This window comes from Phyllobates terribilis, unplaced genomic scaffold (genome assembly GCF_046119375.1).
Source record: "Phyllobates terribilis strain yellow unplaced genomic scaffold, ASM4611937v1 Scaffold_3__8_contigs__length_932513732, whole genome shotgun sequence".
In the NCBI taxonomy this organism is placed as follows: Eukaryota; Metazoa; Chordata; class Amphibia; order Anura; family Dendrobatidae; genus Phyllobates; species Phyllobates terribilis.
The window spans coordinates 874,954,081-874,981,768 of NW_027362763.1; the positions used below are offsets into that span (position 1 = coordinate 874,954,081).

Sequence of the window (27,688 nt, forward strand, 5' to 3'; positions counted from 1 at the left end):
CTACATGGTGGATAAGCAGCCCCAATCAAGTTCCAAAGAAATTCAAGCTGTCCTGTAGGCTCAGAGTGCATCAGTATCAGCGCAAACTATCTGTCCACATTTGAATGAAATTAAACGTTATGACGATACCCAGGAGGACCCCACTGCTGACACAGAGACATAAAAAATCTAGACTGCAGTTTGCCAAAATGTATTTGAGTAAGCCAAATCCTTCTGGGAAAGCGTCTTGTGGACAGATGGGAGCAAGATAGAGCTTTTTGGTAAAGCACATCATTCTGCTGTTTACCAAAAATGGAATGAGGCCTACAAAGAAAAGAGCACATTACCTACAGGCAAATATGGTGTAGGTTCAAAGACGTTTTGGGTTTGTCTTGCTGCCTCTGGCACTAGGTGCCTTGACTGTGTGCAAGGCATCATGAAATCTGAAGATTACCAAAGGATTTTGGGTCACAATGTAGTGCTCAGTGTCAGAAAGCTGGGTTTGCGTCCTAGGTCATGCGTCTTCCTTCAGGACAATGACCCCAAACATACTTCAAGAAGCACCCAGAAATGGATGGAAACAAAGCACTGTAGAGTTCAAAAGTGGCCAGCAATGAATCTGGTTCTAAATCCCATTGAACACCTGTGGAGAGATCTTAAAATTGCTGTTGGGAGAAGGCACCCTTCAAATATAAGAGACCTGGAGTAGTTTGCAAAAGAAGAGTGATCAAAAATTCCAGATGAGAGGTGTAAGAAGCTTGTTGATGGTTACAGGAAGCGATTGATTGCAGTTTTTCATTCCAAAGGGTGTTCAAACAAATATTTAGTTGAGGGTGCTGACTATTTTGTCCGGCCCATTTTTGGGGTTCTATGCGAAATTATGTTTATTTTGCCTTTTTTTCTCAGTTTTTTTGTGTTGTTCCAATACACACAAAGGAAATAAACATGTGTATAAAAAATATGTAATTGCAATAATTTTCTGGGAGAAATACTTCATTTTCTGGAACAATTTCAAGTGTGCCAAGACTGCATGAGTATTTCCCACCAGGTGTGTGGGATTAACGCAGCGTTAGATGGGCGCATGTGGGTGGGTCTCTGGCCGGGGTCGCATCACTTCCAGCAGATCCTGGGAGCAGTGTGGGTCAGGAATAAGTTTCCTGTGAAGTTAAATGAGCGGCACTGCTCCGTATGGATGCCATGGGAGACGGGGGCGGGTAGGAGCGCCAGTGCCCATGCTCGCCCTGCTGTGGCCATATTGGAAAAGGGAAACAGTGTGGCAAAACATGGAGACATGTCCAATTTTCATCTAAGTCAACTAAACTCGCCAGTACAAGTCTACGGGTCCCTAAAAAAATGGGCACAACCTACTCTGATGCGATTTGTGTGCTGCCCAATTTTCATGTTTGTTTGATAAGAGAAGCTTAACAAAATGACATACTGACCAACCACTGCTTAAAATCTGATGTAAAACTGATTAAAATTTGGACTGTTTTCTTTACATACGAGAAAAATCACTGGCATCTAAAAATGCCCTAAGTATTTGTATCAGTTCTAAAATGTCAGTAAGGCCAAATGCACAGTTGGGTGTTTGGAACAGATGTAAAATTGTTGATATCCATGTACTGAACTTTGGCATCAAAGACTCATTTAATGAAATGTATGGGTTTAATCTGAAAATCATACAAAATTATGATATGACTGGTATTTTTTTTTCTTGTCAAAAAAGAAAATGTTGTGTGAAAACTGCCACAGACTGCACATGAACGAGAAAAAAAATGTAGGTATGAATTGAGTCCTGAGTGTTTGTGTCAGTGTTTGTTCATTGTGACAGTAAATGCAGAATGTGAATGCTTGTGCCATTAAAGGGAATCTGTCACAACATTTTTGCCATGTAATCTGAGAGCTGCATGATGTAGGGGCACTAGTGGACACAGACAGAAAAGGGCCTCTATGCAAGTACAATATATGGGCCCTTTGCACTCCATTAGCCCATAATGCACAATTCCACCTGCTTTTCAAATTAAAAATGGGCCCCCTTACCTCTTGGGTCCCTGTGCGGCTGCACAGGTTGCACCAATTATATGTCTGTCCCTGTGTGACCCCTGGGGCCGTGGGGTACTCGGTAGCCGGGCCAGTCGTTGCTGGGGATGTCATGGTGGCAGTGACCCGGTCCGTGGCCCCGGGTGGTCAATTAATTAAAGGAAAAGTAAAAGGGGAATAAAAGTTTTATAGAGATAATGTTCGTGATGCCACCTGTGGTATGCGGTTATATGGAGCCGCTGCTGCGGTGCAGATCCACTGGAGCTGATGGTGACGCAGCAGAGTTGGTTCAGCTCTCCACAGGTAGAGCTAAGCTCCAGGGCAGGAAATAATGATGTTATGAGGTAGATGTTGTTGGTGCTGTGTAGTGCAGGGCTGGTGATGGCACAGCAATTATTCAAGGACACAGTGGGGTGCAGTCTTCAGGATTTACTCACAGTTGTTAAGTTCCTTAGGTTACACTTTCTGGATTATAGCCCCCCACGTCGTCCTGTGTTCACCGAGGAAGGGGTTCAGCAGCTCTCAAGTATTTCAGGAGTACTTAAACGGGACCCCTTTCTATGTTCCTTTCTCGGTCGTCTTCCGTGCGCTGGCTCTCACCCTCCTGCCCTGACCAGGTGGGTGGGTCCCGGGCAGTACTCCCTCAGTACCTGAGAGTGGGGTGCCACACCTCTGGGTGAGATGCAGTACCTCTGTGGCGACTGAACCCACAGGGGCGCCACACGAACAAAACCCAAAACATGTAGGAAAAGAAATACTACCATCCACATAGATTCTAGAATAACAAGAAAGGCAAAGAAGCATCCTATGATCAGCTCCATGGAGATCAAAGAAGATCTTCAGTTACCTGTGAGTCCTGCAACCATCAGAAGATTTAGTACAGAAATTAGGAGATATAGATCCATTTTAACCGCTTCCCGACCGCCAATGGTAGATAAACGTCGGCGCTTGCAGGGCTTTGTGCAGCACCGACGTTTGTCTACGGTGGTTTGTTTTACACTGATCAGGACCCCCACAAATCTTATAAAGTGGGGATTCTGGTGCAGAATGCTGCCTGTGACCCCTGACCTCATCGAGACCTGATTGGTTAAGGTCCTGATGACATTAGCGTCATGCCAGCCACGGAGAGCAATCACTGGAAAAGTTTGTTGCAGCAACAAACTTTACCGGACGATCTGCCTCATAAAAACACTGTTTTTCCTTTGATTTCCTGTCAGTGAGAGATCAGAGGAGAAACAGTGTAACAAGTGCTGCTGACAAGAGCTGTGTCAGTCATCGATCTTGTTATAAAGTAAAATAAACAGATGAAGCTAGTTAGGGTTAGGTTAAAATTAGGGTTAAGTTAGGCTAAAGTCAGGATTAGGCTTGATTGCAATTGTTTTACCAATAATTTGATAGTAGTCACGTCAATTAGTCACATCAAAAAATATAAAAACTATTAAAATGGAACATCAGTTTTATAGTGTAGATGTCATGGGTGTGTCAGGTGTTATAGACAGTCACTCTGTTTCTGGCTGTAGAAGGTCACTGCGTTTGGCATTGCAGACGCCTTCTAAATCCTTCTCACTTTAAGACCCAGGGGCGACCTCCTTCCTGCTGTCAATTGACACACCCTTGCAGGGGAGTTAAAAACCCTCAGTTTGCTGCAGGGAATCTCCGGTGATATTTCTATGTTCCTTGGCTCTGGCTTGGAGCACTGGCAGTCGGCTGGCTTCTTCTCTGGTGCCCTTGGAGGACAGTTGGCGTTTCCCCTCTGGTGTCTTCTCAAGCTAAGTTATCCCCTTTGTTTGTTTTCCTTGTTGTCTTTAGTTTGTAGTGGGGCCTGACCAGTGCTCACCCCTCCCCCTCCCTATCTAGGGACTAGCTCTAGGGATATGCAGGGCTTAAGTTTCCTGCTCGGCGATTGGTATGGAACCAATATAGGGATGGTAGGGTAGGCAGGGTGTTATTAGATCTGCCTAGGGGTATCCACTTCCTCTTTCCCTAGTGTTTGGGCTTCCTTCCCCTCTTCCCTTAATGTTGCACTGAGTCTTTCCCACATTTTGCATGACATTATCACCGGTCGTGCACATCTAGGAAAAAAAAAACTGACACGTGGTTTTATTTGTGTGTGTTTTTTTTCCGAGTGTGGTCTTTTTTTTTCCTTTCTCCCTGGGTACATGGATCCTATTGTAGGGCAGCTGTGCAGGCTGTCTCTGGAGGTGACTGACCTCTGCTATGAGGTTCAGCAGCAGCAACAGCGGCTGCAGGTTCCTAATGTTAAGGTCTCTGCACGTAGGCCGGTCCAGCTTGAACCCAAGGTTGCCCTACCGGACAGGTTTTCAGGAGGTAAGGACAAGTTTTTTGTGTTCAAGGAAGCTTGCAAATTGTATTTTAAACTTTGTCCTTACTCCTCTGGAGATGAAGAGCAGCAGGTGGGAATTGTGATCTCACTATTGCAAGGAGACCCTCAATCCTGGGCTTTCTCTTTGCCGCAGGATTCTGTTTGTCTCCAGTCTGTGGAGGGGTTTTTCGGGGCTCTAGCCCTCATTTATGATGACCCTGACCGAATCTCCTTGGCTGAGTCCAGGCTACATCGCCTTCAGCAGGGGAATCAGTCAGTAGAGATGTATTGCTCCTAATTCCACAGGTGGGCATCTGATACAAAATGGAATGACCGGTTCTTAAAAGCCAATTTTGCCAGGGCCTTACTGAAAGGTTGAAAGATGCTTTGGCAGTGTATGAGACCCCGGAGTCTGCCATGTCGTTGGCTATACGTGTTGATAGACGCCTTCGGGATACGTGGGTGAGACCACCATCTCCTTAGCCTTCTTTTCTGGGTAATGCTCCTTTGCCGGGGGAGTGGTCTGGCGGTGAACCAGTACTGGGGGTGGTGGAAGAACCCATGCAGTTAGGGGGTACCTCTGCATTATACATTTCCCCTGACATCCGCAAAAAAAAGGGCGTATGTTTTTTGTGTGGAAAAAGGGACATTTTATTGGAGCCTGTCCTTCGATTCCTAAGCAAAAGGAAACTTGATTAACCCATGGTCATCTGGAGTTGGATAAGCAACAGTGCATTTATCATCTACCTGCAGTTCTCAGTTTGTCCTGACAGCATGACAGCAGAGGTGGTGCTAGAGAGCAAGACCGAGAAGATTTCTGTGTTTGTTGACAGTGGAGCTGGAGTCAGCGTGGTTGATGCTGAGTTTGTGAGAACTCATGGTCTTGCTTGCTGTACTTTAGCTAAGCCCATTCCCATCTACGCCATCGACTCAGCGCCACTTGCACAGAAAGCTCTGTCTCAGATTGTTCATAATGTAAGACTGAGGGTGGGGTCGGTTCATTGTGAGATAATTTCTTGCTATGTCCTGGACTTTCTTCCCACTCCAATTGTATTGGGTCTACCCTGGTTGGTGAAACATAATCCGTTGTTGGATTGGCAATCCAGGGAGATCATTGAGTGGGGAGATTTCTGCCATGAGAGCTGTTTAAATATATCCTTTTCTATAGTCTCTACAGAGACCTTACCTGCATTTTTGTCTAGTTTTGAAAATGTTTTTTCTGACAGGGGGTGTCAGGATTTTCCTCCTCATCGTGCATATTACTGTCCTACAGTGGTGGCCAAAAGTATTGGCACCCCTGCAATTCTGTCAGATAATACTCAGTTTCTTCCTGAAATTGATTGCAATCACAAATTCTTTGGTCTTATTTTCTTCATTTAATTTGCTTGCAAGGAAAAAACACAAAAGAGAATGAAGCAAAAATCAAATCATTGATCATTTCACACAAAACTCCAAAAATGGGCCAGACAAAAGTATTGGCACCCTCAGCCTAATACTTGGTTGCACAACCTTTAGCCAAAATAACTGCGAACAACCGCTTCCGGTAACCATCAATGAGTTTCTTACAATGCTCTGCTGGAATTGTAGACCATTCTTCTTTGGCAAACTGCTCCAGGTCCCTGATATTTGAAGGGTGCCTTCTCCAAACTGCCATTTTGAGATCTCTCCACAGGTGTTCTATGGGATTCAGGTCTGGACTCATTGCTGGCCACCTTAGAAGTCTCCAGTGCTTTCTCTCAAACCATTTTATAGTGCTTTTGGAAGTGTGTTTTGGGTCATTGTCCTGCTGGAAGACCCATGACCTCTGAGGGAGACCCAGCTTTCTCACACTGGGCCCTACATTATGCTGCAAAATTTGTTGGTAGTCTTCAGACTTCATAATGCCATGCACACGGTCAAGCAGTCCAGTGCCAGAGGCAGCAAAGCAACCCCAAAACATCAGGGAACCTCCGCCATGTTTGACTGTAGGGACCGTGTTCTTTTCTTTGAATGCCTCTTTTTTTTCCCTGTACACTCTATGTTGATGCTTTTTCCCAAAAACCTCTACTTTTGTCTCATCTGACGAGAGAACATTCTTCCAAAACGTTTTAGGCTTTCTCAGGTAAGTTTTGGCAAACTCCAGCCTGGCTTTTTTATGTCTCGGGGTAAGAAGTGGGGTCTTCCTGGGTATCCTACCATACAGTCCCTTTTCATTCAGACGCCGATGGATAGTACGGGTTGACACTGTTGTACCCTCGGACTGCAGGGCAGCTTGAACTTGTTTGGATGTTAGTCGAGGTTCTTTATCCACCATCCGCACAATCTTGCATTGAAATCTCTCGGTCAATTTTTCTTTTCCGTCCACATCTAGGGAGGTTAGCCACAGTGCCATGGGCTTTAAACTTCTGGATGACACTGCGCACAGAAGACACAGGAACATTCAGTTCTTTGGAGATGGACTTGTAGCCTTGAGATTGCGCATGTTTCCTCACAATTTGGTTTCTCAAGTCCTCAGACAGTTCTTTGGTCTTCTTTTCTCCATGCTCAATGTGGTACACACAAGGACACAGGACAGAGGTTGAGTCAACTTTAATCCATGTTAACTGGCTGCAAGTGTGATTTAGTTATTGCCAACACCTGTTAGTTGCCACAGGTAAGTTACAGGTGCTGTTAATTACACGAATTAGAGAAGCATCACATGATTTTTCAAACAGTGCCAATACTTTTGTCCACCCCCTTTTTTAGATTTGGTGTGGAATTGTATCCAATTTGGCTTTAGGACAATTCTTTTTGTGTTTTTTCATTGAAGACAAATTAAATGAAGATAATAATACCAAAGAATTTGTGATTGCAATCATTTTCAGGAAGAAACTGAGTATTATCTGACAGAATTGCAGGGGTGCCAATACTTTTGGCCACCACTGTATTAACCTGACCCTCGGAGTTAAACTACCTAAGACTGTATAATCTTTCTGGTCCTGAGAGACAGGCCATGAAGGATTTCATTGCGTAAAGTCTGGAGAACGGACATATCAGTCCCTCATCTTCGCCCGTGGCGGCAAGGTTCTTCTTCGTGAAGAAAAAAGATGGCGGTCTACGTCCCTGGTTAGATTTCCAGGAATTAAATCAAATTGCCATCCGAGATCCATACCCTCTTCCTCTGATTCTGGATTTGTTCAGCCAGGTTGTGGGAGCTAAGGTCTTCTCCAAGTTGGATTTAAGGGGAGCCTACAATCTGGTTAGAATCAGAGAGTGGAATGAATGGAAAACAGCGTTCAATACCCCTGAAGGGCATTTAGAGAGTCTGGTTATGCCTTTCGTTCTGACCAATGCACCTGCATTTCATTAATGATATTTTCCATCATTTGGTGGGCAGGTTTGTGGTGGTCTATCTGGATGATATTTTGGTTTACTCACCTGATTTTGAGACACATCGGGGGCATGTTAAACAGGTGCTTCGGATATTAAGGGATAATAAACTATATGCCAAACTAGAAAAATGTGTTTTCGCAGTCCAGGAGGTGCAACTTTTGGGGTACCTGTTGTCATCTTCGGGTTTTCGGATGGATCCGGAGAAGATCCGTGCTGTCCTTGATTGAGACCGTCCCGAGAACCTGAAGGCTCTACAGCGTTTTCTGGGCTTTACTAATTTTTACCGGACATTCATCCAAAATTATTCAGTAATTGTGAAACCCCTCACTGAGATGACAAGGAAGGGGTCTGATTTTTCCAAATGGTCGGATGCTGCCCTGCAGGCTTTTTCCTCCCTAAAGAGCTGTTTTGCCACTGTACCTATACTCATTCAACCCGATGTTTCCCAATCCTTTATTGTAGAAGTTGATGTGTCGGAGGTGGGGGTTGGGGCTGTGCTATCTCAGGGTCCGTCCCCTGGTAAATGGCGTCCATGCGCTTTCTTTTCTAATAAATTGTCTTTGGCTGAGAGAAATTATGACGTGGGTAATAGGGAACTTTTGGCGATCAAATTGGCGTTCGAAGAATGGCGACATTAGTTGGACAGGGCTGTCCATCCTATTACTGTTATCACAGACCATAAGAACCTGTCATATCTTCAATCGGCTAAACGTCTCAACCCTAGGCAAGCTAGATGGTCCTTGTTTTTTTACTAGGTTCAATTTTGTTGTCGCTTTCCATCCAGGGGTCAAAAACATCAAGGCTGATGCTTTGTCTCGGAGCTTCCCTGGTGGTGGTGATCATGAGAACCCTGCCCCGATTTTGCAGAAGGGGGTAGTCATTTCGGCATTGTACCCTGAACTGGAGGGTGAGGTGTTTGAGGCTCAGGGGAATGCTCCTGTCCTTCAGGAAGGTTATTTGTACCATCTAATCTTCGCCGCAAAGTTATTAGGGAAGATCACAACTTGCCGGTCATCCAGGTGGTAAGGCAACCACGGACCTCCTTTCTCGTCGTTTTTGGTGGCCGGGGTTGCATCGAGACGAGATTGAACAGGTGTCTGCTTGTAGTATTTGCGTGCGTTCTAAAGTATCGCATACCAATCCGTCTGGTACTCTTCTTCTGCTACCTATTCCTACCAGGCCATGGACACATCTTTCCATGGATTTAATTATTGACCTACCGGTATCTGCAGGCAAAACTGTCGTGTTGGTGATTGTAGATAAGTTAACTAAAATGGTTCACTTCGCATTACTGGCACTTCCGAATGCCAAGACTCTTGCTCAGGTGTTTATAAATGAGATTGTGAAGCTTCACAGGGTTCCCTCTGATGTGGTGTTAGATCGGTGGACCCAGTTTGTTTCCAAGTTCTGGAAGGCGTTTTGTTCTCGAGGGAGTGTGCAACTGTGCTTTTCCTCTGCCTTCCATCCTCAGTCAAATGGGCAGACCGAGTGCATTAACCAAAATCTGGAAACTTACCTCAGGTGTTTTGTCTCTGAAAACCAGGAGGATTGGGCATCTTACTTACCGCTGGCAGAATTTGCTATTAATAATCATCGCCAAGAAACTCCCGGCAGGTCACCGTTCTTTGGTGCATACGGTTACCATCCATAGTTTGGTACTTTTAGTGGGGATGGTGCTTCAGGAGTTCCTGAGGAGGAACGTTTTGCTTTGTCGCTCTCCTCGGTGTGGCGGGGGATTCTGAATAAATTGAAGATCATGGGAGACAGGTACAAACGTATGGCTGCTAGGAAACGCTTGCCCGGTCCGGACCTGAGTGTGAATGACTTTGTGTGGTTGTCTACCAGGAATATCAAGTTGAAGGTTCCTTCCTGGAAGCTTGGACCTAGATTTATTGGTACCTATAAAATAACCGCCGTCATTAACCCAGCAGCGTTTCGTCTTGAGCTACCTCAGGCCCTTAAGATCCACAATGTCTTTCACAGGTCTCTGCTCAAGAAATATGTTGAACCTCTTGAGTCCTCTCCCCTACCGCCACACCCAATCATGGTGGATGGTAATTTGGAGTTTCAGATTTTGAGGATTGTAGATTCCCGTCTCCTGCGTAATTCCCTACAGTACCTGGTGCACTGGAAGGGTTATGGACCAGAGGGAAGGATGTGGGTTTCTGCAACAGAGTTGAATGCCCCCAGGTTGCTTCTTGCTTTCCACACCTCTTATCCTGAGAAACCTGTTCCTGAGTGTCCGGAGGCCACTCGTAGAAGGGGGGGACTGTCATGGGTGTGTCAGGTGTTATAGACAGTCACTCTGTTTCTGGCTGTACAAGGTCACTGCATTTGGCATTGCAGATGCCTTCTAAATCCTTCTCACTTTAAGACCCAGGGGCGACCTCCCTCCTGCTGTCAATTGACACACCGTTGCAGGGAAGTTAAAAACCCTCAGTTTGCTGCAGGGAATCACCAGGGATATTTCTATATTCCTTGGCTCTGGCTTGGAGCGCTGGCAGTCGGCTGGCTTCTTCTCTGGTGCCCTTGGAGGACAGTTGGCGTTTCCCCTCTGGTGTCTGCTCAAGCTAAGTTATCCTCTTTGATTGTTTTTATTGTTGTCTTTAGTTTGTAGTGGGGCCTGACCAGTGCTCACCCCTCCCCTCCCTATCTAGGTCCTAGATCTAGGGATATACAGGGCTTAGGGTTCCTGTTCGGTGATTCGTGTGGAACCAATATGAGGACTGTAAGGTAGGCAGGGTGTTATTAGATCTGCTTATGGGTATTCACTTCCCCTTTCCCTAGTGTTTGGGCTTCCTTCCCCTCTTCCCTTCGTGTTGCACTGAGTCTTTCCCACACCTTGTGTGACAGCAGAGGAGGCGTATGCCCTTTTATTTTCTGATAAAATTCTGTGAAGCCCTTGGGGGTTCAAGGTGCTCACCACACATCTATATAAATTCCTTGAGAGGTCTACTTTCCAAAATGAGGTCACTTGTTTGGGGTTTCCACTGTTTAGGTACCTCAGAGGCTCTCCAAATGCGACTTAGCGTCCGCTATCAATTCCAGCCAATTTTGCATTCCAGAAGTCAAATGGTGCTCCTTCCATTTCGAGCCCTGCCATGCTCCCACCAGTAGTTTTCCACCACATATGGGTGGGTATCTGCGTACTCAGGAGAAATTGCACAACAAATTTTTGGGTTCATTTTTTTTGCTACCATTATGAAAATGAAAAATTTAGCGCTAAAGTAACATTTTTGTGGGAAAAAGTAAAACTTTATTTTTTCTTTCCACATTCCATTAATTTCTGTGAAGCACCTGATGGGTTAATAAACTTCTTGAATGTGGTTTTGAGCACCTTGAGGGGTGCAGTTTTTAGAATGGTGTCACTTTTTGGGTATTTTCTGTTGAAGAGGCCCCTCAAAGTCACTTCAAATGTGATATGGTCCGTTAAAAATGTTTTTATAAATTTTGTTGGAAAAATTAGAAATTATTAATCAACTTTTAAACCCTTCTAAATTCCTAACAAAAAAAAATTATGTTTCAAAAATTGTGCTGATGTAAAGTAGACATGTGGGAAATGTTATTCCTTAACTATTTTGTATGACATAACTGGTTTAAGGACATAAAAATTAAAAGTTTGAAAATTGCGAAATTTTCAAAATTTTCAGCAAATTTCCAATATTTTCAGAAATAAATGCAAATTATATCGAAAAAAATTTACCACTATCATGAAATGCTAAACATGTGCATGCTAAATGTGGTTTAGGCACACTGGGGCTCAGAAAGGATGAGGGCATTTGGATTTGGGAGTGCAGAATTTGCTGGATTTCTTTTAGGGAGCAATGAGCCATATCGCTTTTCCAGAGCTTTTGTGCTACCAGTAATGTGGAAGTCCCCTATATTTCTATTGACAGATGACAGACCTGAGTGGGGACTTGATTTTTTGTCAACTGAGTTGAAGCTTTTATTGGGAACATTTTACATAAAATTTTGGATCACATTTATCCTGCGCTGTAAGCTGAGCACTTACATCAGGGTTTCCATCTAAATCTCCAAATGATGTGATTCCAGTGAAACCCCTGAGGGATCCATTCTCCATAATGAGCCAGGAGAGATACTTTGAACTCCATATGGCCTTAGTTCAGCGGTAACTTTTCAGAGGAGCACAAAACTGTGGCCAACTGCGCTTTTATGCACGCTTAAGAAGACGGACACTGCTGGATTATAGGCAAGTTGTCGTCCACAGTGTCTCCATGTCCGTCTGCAGTCAGAAACACCGGTGTAGGTGCTCAGCAAAGAGCACAGAATAATTGTGAGCCGATTGCTGAGTGCAAATTGCAAATCTGCCATTGTAGTGCCCGTACATTGTAGTGCCTATGCATTGTGCCCAGCTTGTGCTTCTGGAGACATGGACTCCGTAAATTAAGCAGGCTGTCATCACTAACAAAATGCCAAACATGTGAACGCTAAATATGATTTAGGCACACTGTCTAGCTCAGAAGGGAGGAGGGCATTTGGATTTGGGAGCAAGTAATTCGCTGGTTTTCTTTTGGGGGGCGAGGAGCCATAGCACTTTTCCAGAGCCTTTGTGCCACCAGTATCATGAAAGCTCCCTATATTTTCATTGACATATGATGGACCTGAGTGGAGACGTGCTTTTTTGTGGATTGAGTTGAAGCTTTTGTTGGGAACATGTTGAATAACATTTTGGATCACATTTATCCGGCGCTCTACGATGTGCACTTACATTGGCATTTCCATCTAAATCTCCAAATGACATGATTCAGAGGGATCCATTTACTGTAATGAGGCAGCAGAGTTACTCTGGACTCCGTCTGGCCTCTGTTCAGCGTCCTTCTTTTCAGAGGTACACAAAACTGTGGTTGACCGCTCTTTTATGCATCCTTAAAAAGACGGACACCGCCGGATCATAGCCAAATGGCATCCACAGTGTCTCCATCTGCTTTATTATAAGGAATCTTCCTCCTCAAGTTTCATCTGAATCCCGTATTTCAGAAATTTACATAGAAACCGCAGTATAAGTGTTCAGCTCAGGGCGCAGGATAAATGTGAGCCGAGCCTTACTGGGATCTTTGGAGGCAGAATGAACAAACCAACAGCAGGTCAAGAATTGGTTGCATTTATTTGTTACTCCGTTCCTCGTGAGGTATAAGTGATTAGACGACTTTATTCTTCGGGTTGGTGCAATTACAGCGATACCAGATTGATATTGTTCTTTTGTCTGCTATCACACACTAAAAATACTTTTTTTTTGCGCATCACCATATATTGAGAGCTATAATTTTTCTATATTTTTACCAACAAAGTCATGTGAGGGCTTGTTTTTTGCGGGACGAGTGGAAGTTTTTATTGGTACTATATTCGGGCACATAACATTTTTTGATCGCTTTCTATTCAGATTTGTGAGAGGCAGAATGAACAAAAACCAGCAATTCAGGATTTTTTATTTTTTTATGCCATTCACTGTATGATAAAACTGATCAGGCAGCTTATACGATCAGAGCGATACCATGTTTATATAATTTTTAAAATATTTTGCCACTTTTACACAATAAAAACTATTTTATAGAAAAAAGAATTGTTTTTGCAAACCTGTATTCTGAGAGCTATAGCGTTTTTATTTCTCTGCTGATGGAGCTGTACGGTGGCTTGTTTTTTGTGGGACAAGATAGCATTTTCAGCAATACCATTTTTATTTTCATTCGACTTATGATTGCGTTTTATTCCACTTTTTGTTCAACGTAGAATCTTGCCATGTTGTTTTATAATTTTTTTCCGTGTTTACTGAAGGAGCTTACTATTGTGACAGTTTTACAATACTTGTCATTCTGGACGCATCAATACCAAATATGTTTTTATAAACATAAAATTATAACTTTTTTTCTTTACTTTTTTACTTAGTCCCTTTTTAACTTTAACCTTTATTAGTCTGATCGCTGGTATAATGCATTGCAATGCACTAGCATTGCGATGAATTATACCTGTTAGTGCTGCACTGCCAGAAGCCTCTTAGAGTATGTGCTCACGATCAGGAAATGCTGCTGGTTTGAAGCTGTGTGCTTATGCAGCGTCAAACCCACAGCGGCCAGATGTTACAGCATAGTGGATGGGATTTCTAGAAATCCCATGTCTACAATGCGTGCATCTGAAGCTACGATCACCCTTTGGACACTGACATGCGGCTCGTCTTTCAGGACCGCAGCATGTCAATTTGTCTTGCTGAGTCATTAGTCTCCACAATAGAAATTTGACCACTAGAATGTAAGGAATGCTGTGAATCTACATGGTTCAGTGAACACATGCAGATTGACATGCGTTCAACAGAACGCAGCGTTTTGGATGCTGCAAAAATATGCTGCGTCCAAAGCGCTGCTATGTCTGGATCGTGTGCGCATACCCTCTTAGACCATGCTCCTGGCATGGTCTAAACAACCTCTTGTAGCTAGCAGACCCGGAGGTCGTCATTATGACCTCAGGTTGCCATGACAACGATCAGGCCTTTGCGATGATCGGATGGGAGAGGGAGTCTCCTCCCTCTCCTGGCCTCCTAAATCTTGCGATCGATATTTATCGCGGCATTTAGGGGGCTAAACAGCTGGGAGCGGTGTGGGTACTGCTCCAGGCTGTGACAGCCAGTACCTAGCTATTACGTAGGCCGAACTCCCGGCAACAATTGTGCGGGCACCGCTTCTGTGCCCGCACGATTGCCATGACGTACCTATATGTCAAAGGTCAGAAACCCCTACCTGATCATGACATAGGTACTTCAAAGGTCATGAAGAGGTTAAACATTAAAGCCATGGCCCCGCTATCAGTATTTGGTCAGTATTTTTTGGGGAGTGGGGAGACAAAAAGAGGTGAGGAAGAATCAGGGAAAAGGTATACTAGAAACAAGTCACCAATTCTGCATCACCCACTCCTGGTTTTGGCTTCCACTTCTGAGAAAAAATACTGACCAAATACTGATAGTGGGGCTGTGGCTTAAGGGGAGCACCTGCTTGCATTTGACATGAAAACCAATTGTAATCTCATTATGATTGCTGTAATTGTGGGAAGGATCTCCCCACTTGTGATACCACTCCTCCCTTCCTCTTTCAGGTTTTTGCAAAAAGAGGTCCGAAGATAATATTTAGGATTACAATTCAGGAATACGATTCACAATTTTATTGGTGACTGTAATGTAATACTGATTTGTGGACAGTGTTCTGACGTTTCAAAAAAAAATAAAAATTTGGGGTTACTATTTTCCTAGACCCCATAAGGTTTATATTTTTCCATTGATGTAGATGTGTCAGGGCTTGTTTTTGTGTAGTGAGCTGACATTTTTATTCAATATTATTTTGGGGTGCATATGATGTTTTGGTTGCTTCTTATTGCATTTTTAAGGAGGTAAGGTGACCAAAAAAAATGCAGTTACATTTTTTTGTAGGGATTAATTAACTTTAGATTTCGATAGATCAGACTTTTATAGATGCAGTTAGTGCCAACTGTATTTATTTTTTTACATTTCTTTATTCTTAATGTGGGATGATTTGAATTATTTTTTTTTTATTTTTCAGTTGTGTTTAATTTATTTTTTAGTACTTACCGGTAGGTTTCCTCTCAAGCTACAGTAGGGATAGTGAGTGATGATAATGTATTCAAAGTTCTTTGGAATATGTTTGCGCTTTATTAGCAAGCGTAATAAAGGCATTTTATTTTTAAAGCCTACTATTCACAGATACGCGTGAAGGCCCACTTATACAAGCTGAGAATTAGCGAATCACCCAACAAATAAGCAAAACACTCATTCAGCAGGTGGAATGATTTTTCAACAAGCGCTAAATCTTATTGTTCTCGAAAGCCCATAGTCCAGTGTAAACAGGTAATGTGCTGCTGATACCATGATGTTCTGTGCACATAGTATGTTCATGGACTTGTCAAAACAGGCCTAAACAACTGCAGATCGACTATCGTGTAGCTGATCGGCAGTCGGCACGGCTAAATGTGCCCTTACTTTGTAGTTCAGGTATAGTATCCTGTATTGCAAATTAATTCAGTAGGTAGGTTAATGACACTTTGGGTTAATGTAAGTTAATTACGCCTTGGCATGTCTCAGTGTAAATTACTTTATCAGATTGCATTAGTTTTCAGGTAAGCTTTTGAATAATGAACCGTGAGCTTCTATTTCCATAGACCTTTTCAAAAGCGCTTTTAAGTTTAGATGACCTTGGGTGACTAATTTAATCTTCTGGTGCTGGAGGCAAGAAAACATTACTGACCTTGGTCTTGTTTTGTTACCGGCTTAATGTGAACTTCCATCAAAGCTATCATTAAGTTTATTATTTTTTTTTTCATTCATTTTACTTTCTCTGTCAATTTTGAATGTTTATAGCAGAAAAATTGTCTTTAGGGCAAAATGTCCAATAATAATGCAAACACATTTTATTTTATGATTGTTTCCTGGGCGTTTTCTAAGTTCATATATATTTTTTTAAATGTAAGCATTAACATGAATTTTATTGGTGATTTTATTTATATCACTTCATTTTTGTTCCACTGTGCAATAGCAGCTAGCTTTTCATTGATGGCATAGGATATGCCCGATTGGAGTGGATCACACATCTGGGACCCTCATTTATCAGAAGAACGTGGATGCCATGACTCTTGTTCGCTAATTCATTGCAGCCGCTATTCCTATAGAGTTTAATAATGAAGTAGCCAAATATGCATATGAACGTCTCAATATAAGGACTCATTCTGATGTCCGTTTTTTCATGTATGAGATAAACTGTCCTAGTTTCATCAGTGATTTTTTTTTCCAGTTTCATGAGATTTTTATCAAAGTTTTATCCAAGTTTAGTCCAAGTTTCATCAGTTTTTCTCGGGTGAGAAACAAAATAAAATGTTTCTACATCTTCTGCTATCTTGCAGTCCATAAAAAACAGACCGCACTTGCATGGTATTTGAGTCCTGTTCAATTTTTTTTTTCACTGACCCATAGACTCACTTTGCTGATTTTGACCTGACTCCTGGATCAATTTCGGACATATCTCTGCAATTTTGTGTGGACCACTTTGTTCGCAAAAAAAAAATCGGCCATGTGAATAGCCCCATAGACTATATTAGGTACCAGTTTGATCCATGAAAAATGCGTGATGTCTGAATGAGCCCTAAATCTATGTGGTTATACCATAGATGGTAACGATGGGAAAATGGCGGATAGCACCCGTTCCCATGTTATTCTATGGGGCTGTGTACATAGCCGATTTTTTTTCCTTGGACCGAGAATCGGATGGCACTCACCCATTCAACTCTATGGGTCCAGTTTTCATGGACTGACATTTTAGAGAAGATAGAGAAACATCTGAGAAATTTGGATCACACTCTGATCAAACTCTGATAAGAGTGTGATTAGCATAATCGGATCAATTTTCTCAGATGTGGAGAAAATGGTCGTGTGACCCTAAGTGAAAGAGACATGACTATCAAGAAGCCTACTCCTAAATCTGACAACTTGCTGGGTCTGTTGTACTTGCCGATGACAGTCCTGGAAGCAATGATTGTTAATTTGTGGTCAATACTTTAGATTTTTCCTTTGGCATAGTTATTGTTGCTTTGTTCTGTAATTGTAGAAATAAAGTTGTAATCATGTTTTCAGCCTGGCAACGGCAAAGCAGCAGGAGATTTGAGAAACCATTCCCCAATTGTTTTAAGCAAGCTGTCAAGCAGCACTGAGAAATGTCTTTATGTTCTACATGAAATGCCCGTGGCAAGATTTTTTTGTCTCTTTGCCCAGTTATTTGGTTAGCAATTAATGATCTCGTCTCTTAATCACTCTTGAAAAAAAATGAAAGGCTTACCATGTTATAAACCTGAATGAATCGTTACACACCTCTGATTACTGTTGTCATTGCTGACATTGTGTTACTTTACTGCAATTTATGTTTTATTTTTAAGGCATCATTTTATATTATCGTACATGTACAATTACCAGTCTTGGACTTGAGTCACTTCTACAGCTTTGTAAATATTCAGGCTTGAAAACCATTAGTGTCACTGCCTCAGAGCTGATGATAGATGGTCAATTAACTGGAGATCAGTAGTTGCAGAATATTACTTATTCTTTTTGGCAGAACCTTTAGAAACAAATTGAGAGAGACTGTGTCATGTAAGCTTTCAAATTACATCTTCTGTTTAATACTAAAATGTATTTTTTCTGAATTATGACTATTTTTTGTAGACCCCAAAGAATTTCCCTTGTTGTTTGATTAATAAGTTGCCTAAAACACAACCATAAAACAAAATAAGATATTGCTGCTCGAAAAGCCCATTGGACTCTCCCCAATATACTCATAACCTTTCTCTATTGCTCCTTAAAGGGGTTGTCCAGTCTAGAATGACAAGTCTGCAGTAACTCTGTGTGACTGCAGACTTTTGAATCCCCCCAGTGCGCGCACTGTACGCTGCGAGGATTCGCCGGTGTCTGCACCGGGAACGGCGGTCAAGTATGAGTTATGCATACTCCTGGTCAGAACCCATCCAGTGGGCACAGCCTTGCTCAATTCACTGGCACCCAATACACTATACACTAAGACTAAGTAGCCAACTAGTCTCTTCATTCATTATTATAACAGTTCTCACTTTTATATCTAGTATTGGAGCTATAAGCCTAGATCATTCAACTGCTCTGAATTTCTACCTCAATAGGTAATGGGCCACACCATGACCGCTGCTGTGCTTACGAAGAAAATAACATTGTAGATGGTGTTTATTGCTACCCAGTAGGACATTGGATTGAAACCACTGGACATACTAATGAAATGAAGCACACCACAGACTTCTACTTCCACATTGCAGATAATGAGGCCATGCATTTCTCCAGGTATAATTCAGCATTCTCACTTTTCCACCGTAGTTGGGATTCTACATTGTTTTAATATTAAAGGATTTTAGTTTTCCATGTGCCATTTGTTTCTATGTTTTGTTATAACAGGACACAATCAATACATTGGGGCTGAAAATTGAGTTAGTGTAAATGTAAACCAAACAGTCTTAAAGGGGTTGTCCACTATTGTACCACTGCTTCTTAATAGCTTCACTGCATATCATGAAACAAAAACCCTTCATACTTACCTCCTGGACCGGCAATGTTCCTGCGATGTCAACGATGTGTCATATGACTGCTGCAGGCCATAAGCAATCGCTGAAATGTGATATACTAGGTACTACTTATTTGACTGTAGCATCTTCTTATAGAATGAAGAAAATGTAAACAGGTGCAAGCTGCTGTAATTGCAATATATACATACAAAAAAGTGCAGCAGCACACTATGTCCACCAAGATATGTGCAAACATTGAAAATATTGAAATGCATTGCTGCTATATGGACTATACTTATGAAATTGAGGTCATTAAATAGACAAATTTGTGTGTGCCAACCAGCCACAACTAGGCAACCTTTGCTGGTGGGAACCTACTCGATCGGGCTTATCTCTTTGGGCCAAGGCTAGATTTTTTTTACATGTATGTATATTTATATATGCACACATGGACAAAATTGTTGGTACTCTTGTGTTAAAGTAATATATATATATATATATATATATATATATATATATATATATATATATAATGTATATATAAACAAGAGGATAATAGCTAGATTTTCACTCATCTTTACATATTCCCTCTTAGTAAGAGTAATTTTTCCAGTCAGATAACAAGGCAAAACTGAGACAATGTCAAACAAGGATAGTGGCAATAACATAAAATACATATGCAAAGTAGAAGCTGAAATGTTGGATGTCTGTCATTATCTAAATGTTCAGCATAAAGCTGATTTGCACGCAATGTGAGCTTACAGTTTGCGGGTATATCTGTCTCTTGATAGAATATATCTATGCATTTTGTTTCTTATAATTAGAATACTGCCGAATATCTATCTTGGAAGTTGCCCTCGGCAGCTGGAGCACATTACTATCAAGATGAAACATGAATTAGGAGTGACTGCTGTCCTGAACTTCCAGACGGATTGGGATGTTATCCAGAATTCCAAAGGCTGTAATAAGTATTCTGAGCCCATGAGTCCGGACACCATGTTCAGGTTATATAATGAATCTGGGCTGACGTATATATGGATTCCTACACCTGATATGAGTACAGAAGGTATGTGTCCTGATGGAGTTCACATATAATACAACCATATTTTAATGTTCTCTTCATGGATAGTGAACCTCTAGTTTCAGATAAAATGTATTTATCACCTTTAAGCCTCCCATCTACAGGTGCATCTCACTAAGTTAGAATATCATCAAAAAGTTAATTTATTTCAGTTCTTCAACTCATATATTATATAGAGTCATTACAAACAGAGTGATCTATTTCAAGTGTTTATTTCTGTTAATGTTGATGATTATGGCTTACAGCCAATGAAAACACAAAAGTCATTATCTCAGTAAATTAGAATACTTTATAACAACAGCTTGAAAAATGTTTTTAAAATCTGAAATGTTGGCCTACTGAAATGTATGTTCAGTAAATGCACTCAATACTTGGTCGGGGCTCCTTTTACATCAATTACTGCATCAATGCGAGACATGGAGGCGATCAGCCTGTGGCACTGCTGAGGGGTTATGAAAGCCCAGGTTGCTTTGATAGCAGCCTTCAGCTCGTCTGCATTGTTGGGTCTGATGTCTCTCATCTCCCTATTGACAGTACCCCATAGATTCTCTATAGGGTTAAGGTCAGGCGAGTTTGCTGGCCAATCAAGCACAGTGATACTGTTGTTTTTAAACCAAGTATTGGCAGTGTGGACAGGTGCCAAGTCCTGCTGGAGAATGAAATTTCCATCTCCAAAAAGCTTGTTGGCAGAGGAAAGCATGAAGTGCTCTAAAATGTCCTGGTAGATGGCTGCGCTGACTTTGGTGTTGATAAAACACAGTGGACCTACACCAGCAGATGATATGGCTCCCCAAACCATCACTGATTGTGGAAACTTCGCACTAGACCTCAAGCAGCTTGGATTGTGGCTTCTCCACTCTTCCTCCAGACTCTGGGACCTTGATTTCAAATGAAAATTGGAGCTTTGAGACCTCATGGAGTGTGTCAATGACTGGCTTCTGGACATCTGTCAAGTCAGCAGTCTTCCCCATGATTGTGGAGCCTACTGAAACAGACTAAGGGACTTTTTTAAATGCCTAGGAAGCCTTTGCAGGTGTTTTTTGTTAATTATTTTAATTTACTGAGATAATGAGTTTTGTGTTTTCATTGGCTGTAAGCCATAATCATCAACATTAACAGAAATAAACACTTGAAATAGATCACTCTGTTTGTAATGACTCTATATAATATATGAGTTTCATTTTTTGTATGGAAGAACTGAAATAAATTAACTTTTTGATGATATTCTAATTTAGTGAGATGCACCTGTACTTTGTTATGGTGGTGTTTTCATCTTCAGTTTTCAGGAGTGCACCGCTCCTCTGTCTCTTTCCTTCAGCAGCATCAGCTGTATTTGTTTAGATGATCATACACATAATGACTTTTAACGTTTACCTCCAGTTACTGAAAACCATTGTAGACACTTTAGAACGTAAAGCAGCTTTAGCTTCATCTGGGAGTTATTAAAGATAACCACCCTGTCAGTCAGCCCCTTGGCACCCCCATATTAGGAGTCTAAGATAGATATTTGGTATTGTGACAAACAGAAAAATAAAATTTATATGTCATTTATATTGCATGCCAAATATTGTTAAGAACCATATCCAAAATATCATAGCAAATTTCCTCCCCATGTAATAAAAGTCAGTGATATTTGTAACACCAAAATGATGGCAATAAAAAATGAAACTTGTAATATTCATAAAAATACTCATTCCAGATCACTGCTCATGTACCATGCACAGGGATCAGCTGGTAAACTTGCTTGTTTGTCAACTGGTCACATCTTTTATGTGGGGAAAAGAGAGATTTGCTGCAGACAATAATGGAAATTGTATGAATGATCGTAGTAATGATTTTTCATTTCCCCCATACAGTTTTCATATTTTCAACAATTGTTGCATGTAAAATGAAGTCTAATAAACTTCTAAATAGTCTGAGGCCTGATCACTATTTGTCTTGTGACCAAATTGAGTTGGAAAATCAAGAGTTGGAAAAGTAGTTCAAGCCATGCAATATTTCAATTTCTCCCTACCTTTTATTATTCTTTACTATTTTGTCATATATAGTTCACAGGTGAAGTATATCAGTCAAATTGTGGTGGGAGCTCTGCATTGGGGCCGACTGTCAATCAGGGCTAGCGGCGCAGTTACAGCCGTTGCTCTGTTTGCTCAGAACGGTGACTGAACCCGCGCCGGCGCCGCCCCCGTGGCTGCAACCGGAACGCTGCCGTGCCGTTCATTTTCTCCCCGCAGCGTTCGGCTAATTGAGGGCACCGGGCAGGTTAGGAATGCTATTAGCCTGCAAATTAACCCCAAATCTGCAAGTTAATACTGTTTTTTTCTTGGGACAGGTACCCTTTAAAATTTCCAGCTGTTCTTAATATATTAAGACTTTTGTTTTCAGCTCTTCGCATTGAGACCGACCACTACTGCTTTCTGCTAAAGCTGGCCAGGATTAGGAGGTAACAGAGTGCTCCAAAGATCCTAGCCAGCTTCATACAGTGCTTACAAGTTTAATAGAAAATACCTTGTAAGCACTGCAATTATTCTGTTGTCTACAAGGCAATAAGCTGTAATCAGAAGAAAAGTGTTAATGTCTCAAGAATGGCTGACAATTTTAATAAGCAGTATTGCCAAATTGCTTGTATTTACAACCACTAATCAACAATACCCATCTAGGAAGATGGGCATAACCCTTTAATCAAAATCTCTTTTTTATGTGTTATGTATTTTAATAATGGCTTGTGGGCAACCAAAGAAGTATATGTAAATTCTTAAATGTACTGACCTTTACTGAAGGATAGGAAATATGCTGAGTATGGTATAATCTAACTGTGGGTATTAAATCAGACCTTTAACTTTTAACTACTGAAATCTTTATAAATTGTAAGATAGAAGTGTTAGGTCACAGGTTATACATTGGCCTTTATTTATAGTGTATTTTACTTTGACACATCTCCCCTATAGGCCAGGGCATAGTTGTGTTATGTTATGTTATAATAAAAGTCATTTTTTTGTAGTTACGTAATGCAGCTAATTGAGAACATGAGTGTAATAATGTTATATATGGTATATATATTTATTTTTTCAGAATGTGAATAATGGTATTGTGTCAACTGATATTTTGGTAACTTGGATGCCATGAGGCAGAACCGCCTAGTGTCACAGTAAATTATCACATTTTTCTTTCTTCTATTCAAAAAGAACAGCGGGGACATTTCTGTCATTTAGAAAATTGGAAAGGTTATTGTGACTAATAGTGTCCATTCCCTCTAAACAAGCTATCAGGGTTTCCAGAGGTTCCTAAGAGCGTTCTATATATCATATTGTAGATCTGTGAACAAAAATGGATATTTGGACAGTTGCAGAGTTCGCCAGTATACCACTTATGTCACATAAGGGTCTTTCTGTGTCACTGTGGTTTATTAACAAAATTGTCATTTACATTGTAGTAAGATAAAAACATGATACAGTTAACTGGTTCTTTTTACTTACTATGCATTAAGCTTTAAACGAAGCTCGGTCTCTTATGGTGACTACGGCATGAAAACATATTAGCTTTCTTCAACCCTTCCTAATGAGAATATGAAAGAGAAATCAATGCCAGCATCGATCATTTTCCTTGAACATTTTGTCTCACTGGTATGTGCCATTCAACATCAAATATAAATTACTTTTATTTAGGGCAATTTTCTTCATTTCCCAGGTTATGGAAACATGACTTTTACAATTGTAACAAGATCAGAGCAAGAAATAAGAACATTTTGCAGCATGTTGAAACCAGTTTTTCCATTGTGGATGTATAACAAAGATAATGTTTCTTCCAAATGAGAGATAAAGTACTTTCAGATTACCTGCACAGATGGAAAGTGATTTCTCTTTCCACTCAATATTCTATACAGTAGAGCTATTTGCTAATAATTTAGTAATGCTGGTGTACACTCTGTTGGGAGCCCCACTGAACTTGAATTGTAGTATCTGTCTCATCACTCAAAAATGAGTATACTTGCTTTGAAATATGGCTCATGCTGCTAGAAATCGAATATATGTCAGAACTGGTAACAATTAGAACTTATCTCATTCATTTAATTTAAATCAGTTTATATATTGTAGCCTGTATAGGTTAAAATTTCACCTCAAAACTTCAAACTGTGCAATATATTTAAAATGTTGTGCTCAATGGAATGTGGAGGAGCATAAAAAAACAAAGCTTGAGATTCTTTTAAAAGGGTGTTTTTATTATCTTAAATCAGTAAAATTGCAAACGCAAGATAACTTTGCAATTCGCCTCCTATTAACGCCTTAACAACCACCGATATGCATTAAAACAGCAGCTGCTAAGGGGCCCTATTCCTTCATCACCATTTTAAAATGAGAATAAGGGTATAGCGCCCCCCAGAGTCCGAAAATTTCCTGGGTCTCAGCTACCAGGGGTAACTAAGACCCTGGAGAACACGGTCAGGGATGGTTTTTCCAGTCCCCAATTACATGATCGCCGTTATTCAATAAATAACAGCGATCACGTAAAAAAAAAGAGTGAGATCCCCTATTAAAATTATTTCTCTTTCTTCTGACATGATATACATACCAAGGGAGAGAGAAATAATGTCCCCAAGCCAGCCTTGGTACCTCCGCCATCCCCCTGCCCTCTTGCGTCATTCCCCGCCGAGATCTGCCTGCCGGCACCCGGCAACTGCGGAGATTTTTCTTATTGGTTCCCTTTTGATCACTTTGATAGATACTATCACAGTGTTCAGAAGCCCAATAATTAGCAAATCATCCCCCCCGTGTCTTAAGTCAGATTAATTTTTTAATTTCATATTTTTTTTTTCTTTCCTTATTTGGCATTAGGGTTGGGATTAGGGTTAGGCTTAGGGTTGGGTTTTTTCAAAAGTAAAAAAAAAATGATGACGATATGACGACATATTCAATATGATGACCTAATGTTTTCAAATTCCGTGTAGTACCTTTGGGTTCAAAATGCTCACTATACCCCTGGATAAAACCCTTAAGGGGTGTAGTTTCCAAAATGTGGTCACTTGTGCAATTTGGGTACCTTATGGGCCCTGCAAATGGCACACGCAATCTATTTCAGCCAGTTTGTGTTCCAAAATTCAAATATTGCTCCTTCCATTCCGAGTCCTGATGTTCATCCAAACAGAACTTTTTGACTAAATGTGGGATATCGCTGCGCTCGAGAGAAAGTGAGTAAGAAACTGTAGGGTCCACTTTTTGGTGTTACCTTTTGTAAAAGTGAAAAAATTGGGGCTAAAGCAACATTTTAGATGTAAAATTTACATTTATTTTTTTCATTCCACATTGCATTAATACCTGTGTAGCAAGTGAAGGGTTAAAAAAAATTCCGGACAACAGTTTTGAAGTATTTGAGGGATGCGGTTTTTAACATGGTATCACTTTTGGGGGGGTTTCAATATATAGGCCCCCTCAAAGTCCATTTAAATAGGTCCCAAAAGAAACAGGTTTTGTAAATTTGTTGAAAAAATGAAAAATTGCTGTTAAAATTTTTACCCCTCTAACATACTAACAAAATAAAATGATGTTTGAAAAACGATGCAGATGTAAAGTAGACATATGGGAAATGTTATTTATTATTTTGTACAGCATGACTAACTGGTTTCAGGATATAAAGATTGAATGCTTGAAAATTGATTTTTTTTTAATTTATCTGTTTATTTTTTTTACATTTTCACCAAAATTGCGATATTTTCACAAATAAACTCAAGTCATATCGAACAATTTTTACCACTATTATGAAGTACAATATGTCACAAAAAAACGATTTCAGAATTACTGAGATACATTGAAACATTCCAGAGTTATTACCACATAAAGTGACACTGGTCAGATTTCTAAAATTTGGCCTGGTCATTAAGGTGAAAATTAGCTTGATCACTAAAGGGTTAAAAATCCTCTTCATTGTAACAAACAAAGACATTTTTAATTCTATAGTTTACTTCTCATTGCCTAGGTTACTGGCCACCTCAGCAGTCTGACAGAGGAGGGCAGTTTCCAAGGCAAATAGCGCAGGCTTGAAAGCTTTTTGCTATAAATAAGATATATTATAAGAATGTACTATTGATTTATGAAATAAAAATGAAAATGATGGTTACTCTTTAAGTTCCCTTCAGACCAGTCCAAAATATCACACCCTCAACAAATAGCAGATGCTTTTTTGGACTTTAAGCTACGTTCCCACAATGAACTTTTGTTGAGTTTTGGATGTTGCAGAATTTCTGCACCATTTTTCCACCCATTATTTAAATTAGGTTACTTGCGTTTTTTTATTGCATTTTTGTATGCATTTTTTCAAAATACGTTTTCATCACGTTTTTGACGCTGTGGTTTTTGTCTCTTTTTGGTGTGTCATGCTTTATATAAATGTCGTCGCCGCATAATGTGAGACGTTGTGCCTGTTCCAAATTGAATTGTAAAATTCAAATGCATGCACGGAAGAACTACGACTGATACATTTGAGCATCAGGCTAGATCTACTTTATTACATGCTCTGGTCCAGGTTTATATAGGTTATTAGTATTCATACTTTAAAACAATGTAATTGGCTCAGCTTATCTCTAAATATGTGCTGGCATTAGCATACATACATCTCATTGGCTAAATGTAATTCTATCTACACCAAGCTTTTGGATTTTAGGAATCTCTCACTTTCTACTTTCGTTTCTGTTTTCTCTGAGTCTCTAGACAAAAGACATTCCAAAAGACTCCTTATCTCACACACATACCAGCCCAAACACCATTCTGGTAAGGAGAACATGCACGTACAAAAATCAAAATGCAGTCAGGATAGAAAAAGTATAACTCCTGCTCTCACAATTCCCTTCTCTTATGGCAGTGGGTGGCTGTTCCAGCCGCAGTGCCTGTTTACAGACTCCCCCAGATACATTCTCCTCCCCTAATAAAAGAAGCCGGTCTTCCTACACTGCTTCACCGAATTCTCCTGATCGGTCTGTCTGTCACACCATCGGATGGACACAAATACACACACTCAAGCCACAACAAGCAAGAAAACTATACGGGTGCTACATTCTTGTGCTGGTCAGAGTTTGCATCCAACGGTTTGTCATTGTAGATATAATTTATTCGGTCACATTTTTATTCGCTGTAATGGTAACGATTGGGAATAACTATTCCAAGTCCCGCTGCTACTTGATCTCTGGCTTTGAACTCGTCCGGTACTCCTCTTGGAATATCAATAGAGTCAATGTACATGTGAGGGTCGAAAGAAGTAGGAATGCTGGTGTCACGCTTGTGTCTCCAACTTTCTGTTGCATATTTGTGGAGCTTGTCTGTATTTGGGGGCACAATCTGGAGCTCTCCCATCCCACTAGCAGTACTGGATAAAAGTCACCATTCTCCCAAGTCAGCCCTAGCTACCGTCTGATTTTCGAAGGCCTCATACCAAGTTAGTGGTGGTGGAACTGCAGTAGGAGGAACCTAAATGCTTTAGGTCAATGGTACATGTTAAATTCTGGAAACAAGTGTAATTTCCAGGCACATTGGCCTTTACGTTTTTAGGGTTTATAAGGGTATACAACTGCTGGAGGAGATTACACTGTATTTTCTCCTTCTGTAGCAGAAAATAGCTGAATTAGGCAGGAGAAAGCAATGAGTTTGTCTAATCACTTATAGGGCAGGGTATCAGGAATACGTCTTTGGAAGTCTTAAGTTGCAGAGCCTCAGTCTTATTTAGAATAGGACGATCCCTCAAATCTTTAAGGTAAAAGTGTCCTAATCAGTCAGTGCCCCCCCAAGATATTTATGCCCATCACATATATAGTCCTGTGTTATGCACACGCCCGGACTGACTGG

General features: G+C 40.9%; 1 protein-coding gene across 1 annotated transcript in view; it reads left to right on the forward strand.

The window, feature by feature from the left end:
* EPM2A (EPM2A glucan phosphatase, laforin) overlaps nt 1-27,688 on the forward strand; it is a 109,391-nt gene that overhangs the window by 49,378 nt on the left and 32,325 nt on the right. Inside the window, exons 3-4 of the mRNA XM_073672649.1 lie at nt 18,386-18,560; nt 19,603-19,844. Of these exons, the coding sequence (XP_073528750.1) occupies nt 18,386-18,560; nt 19,603-19,844 (417 nt within the window). The remainder of the gene's footprint in view (nt 1-18,385; nt 18,561-19,602; nt 19,845-27,688) is intronic.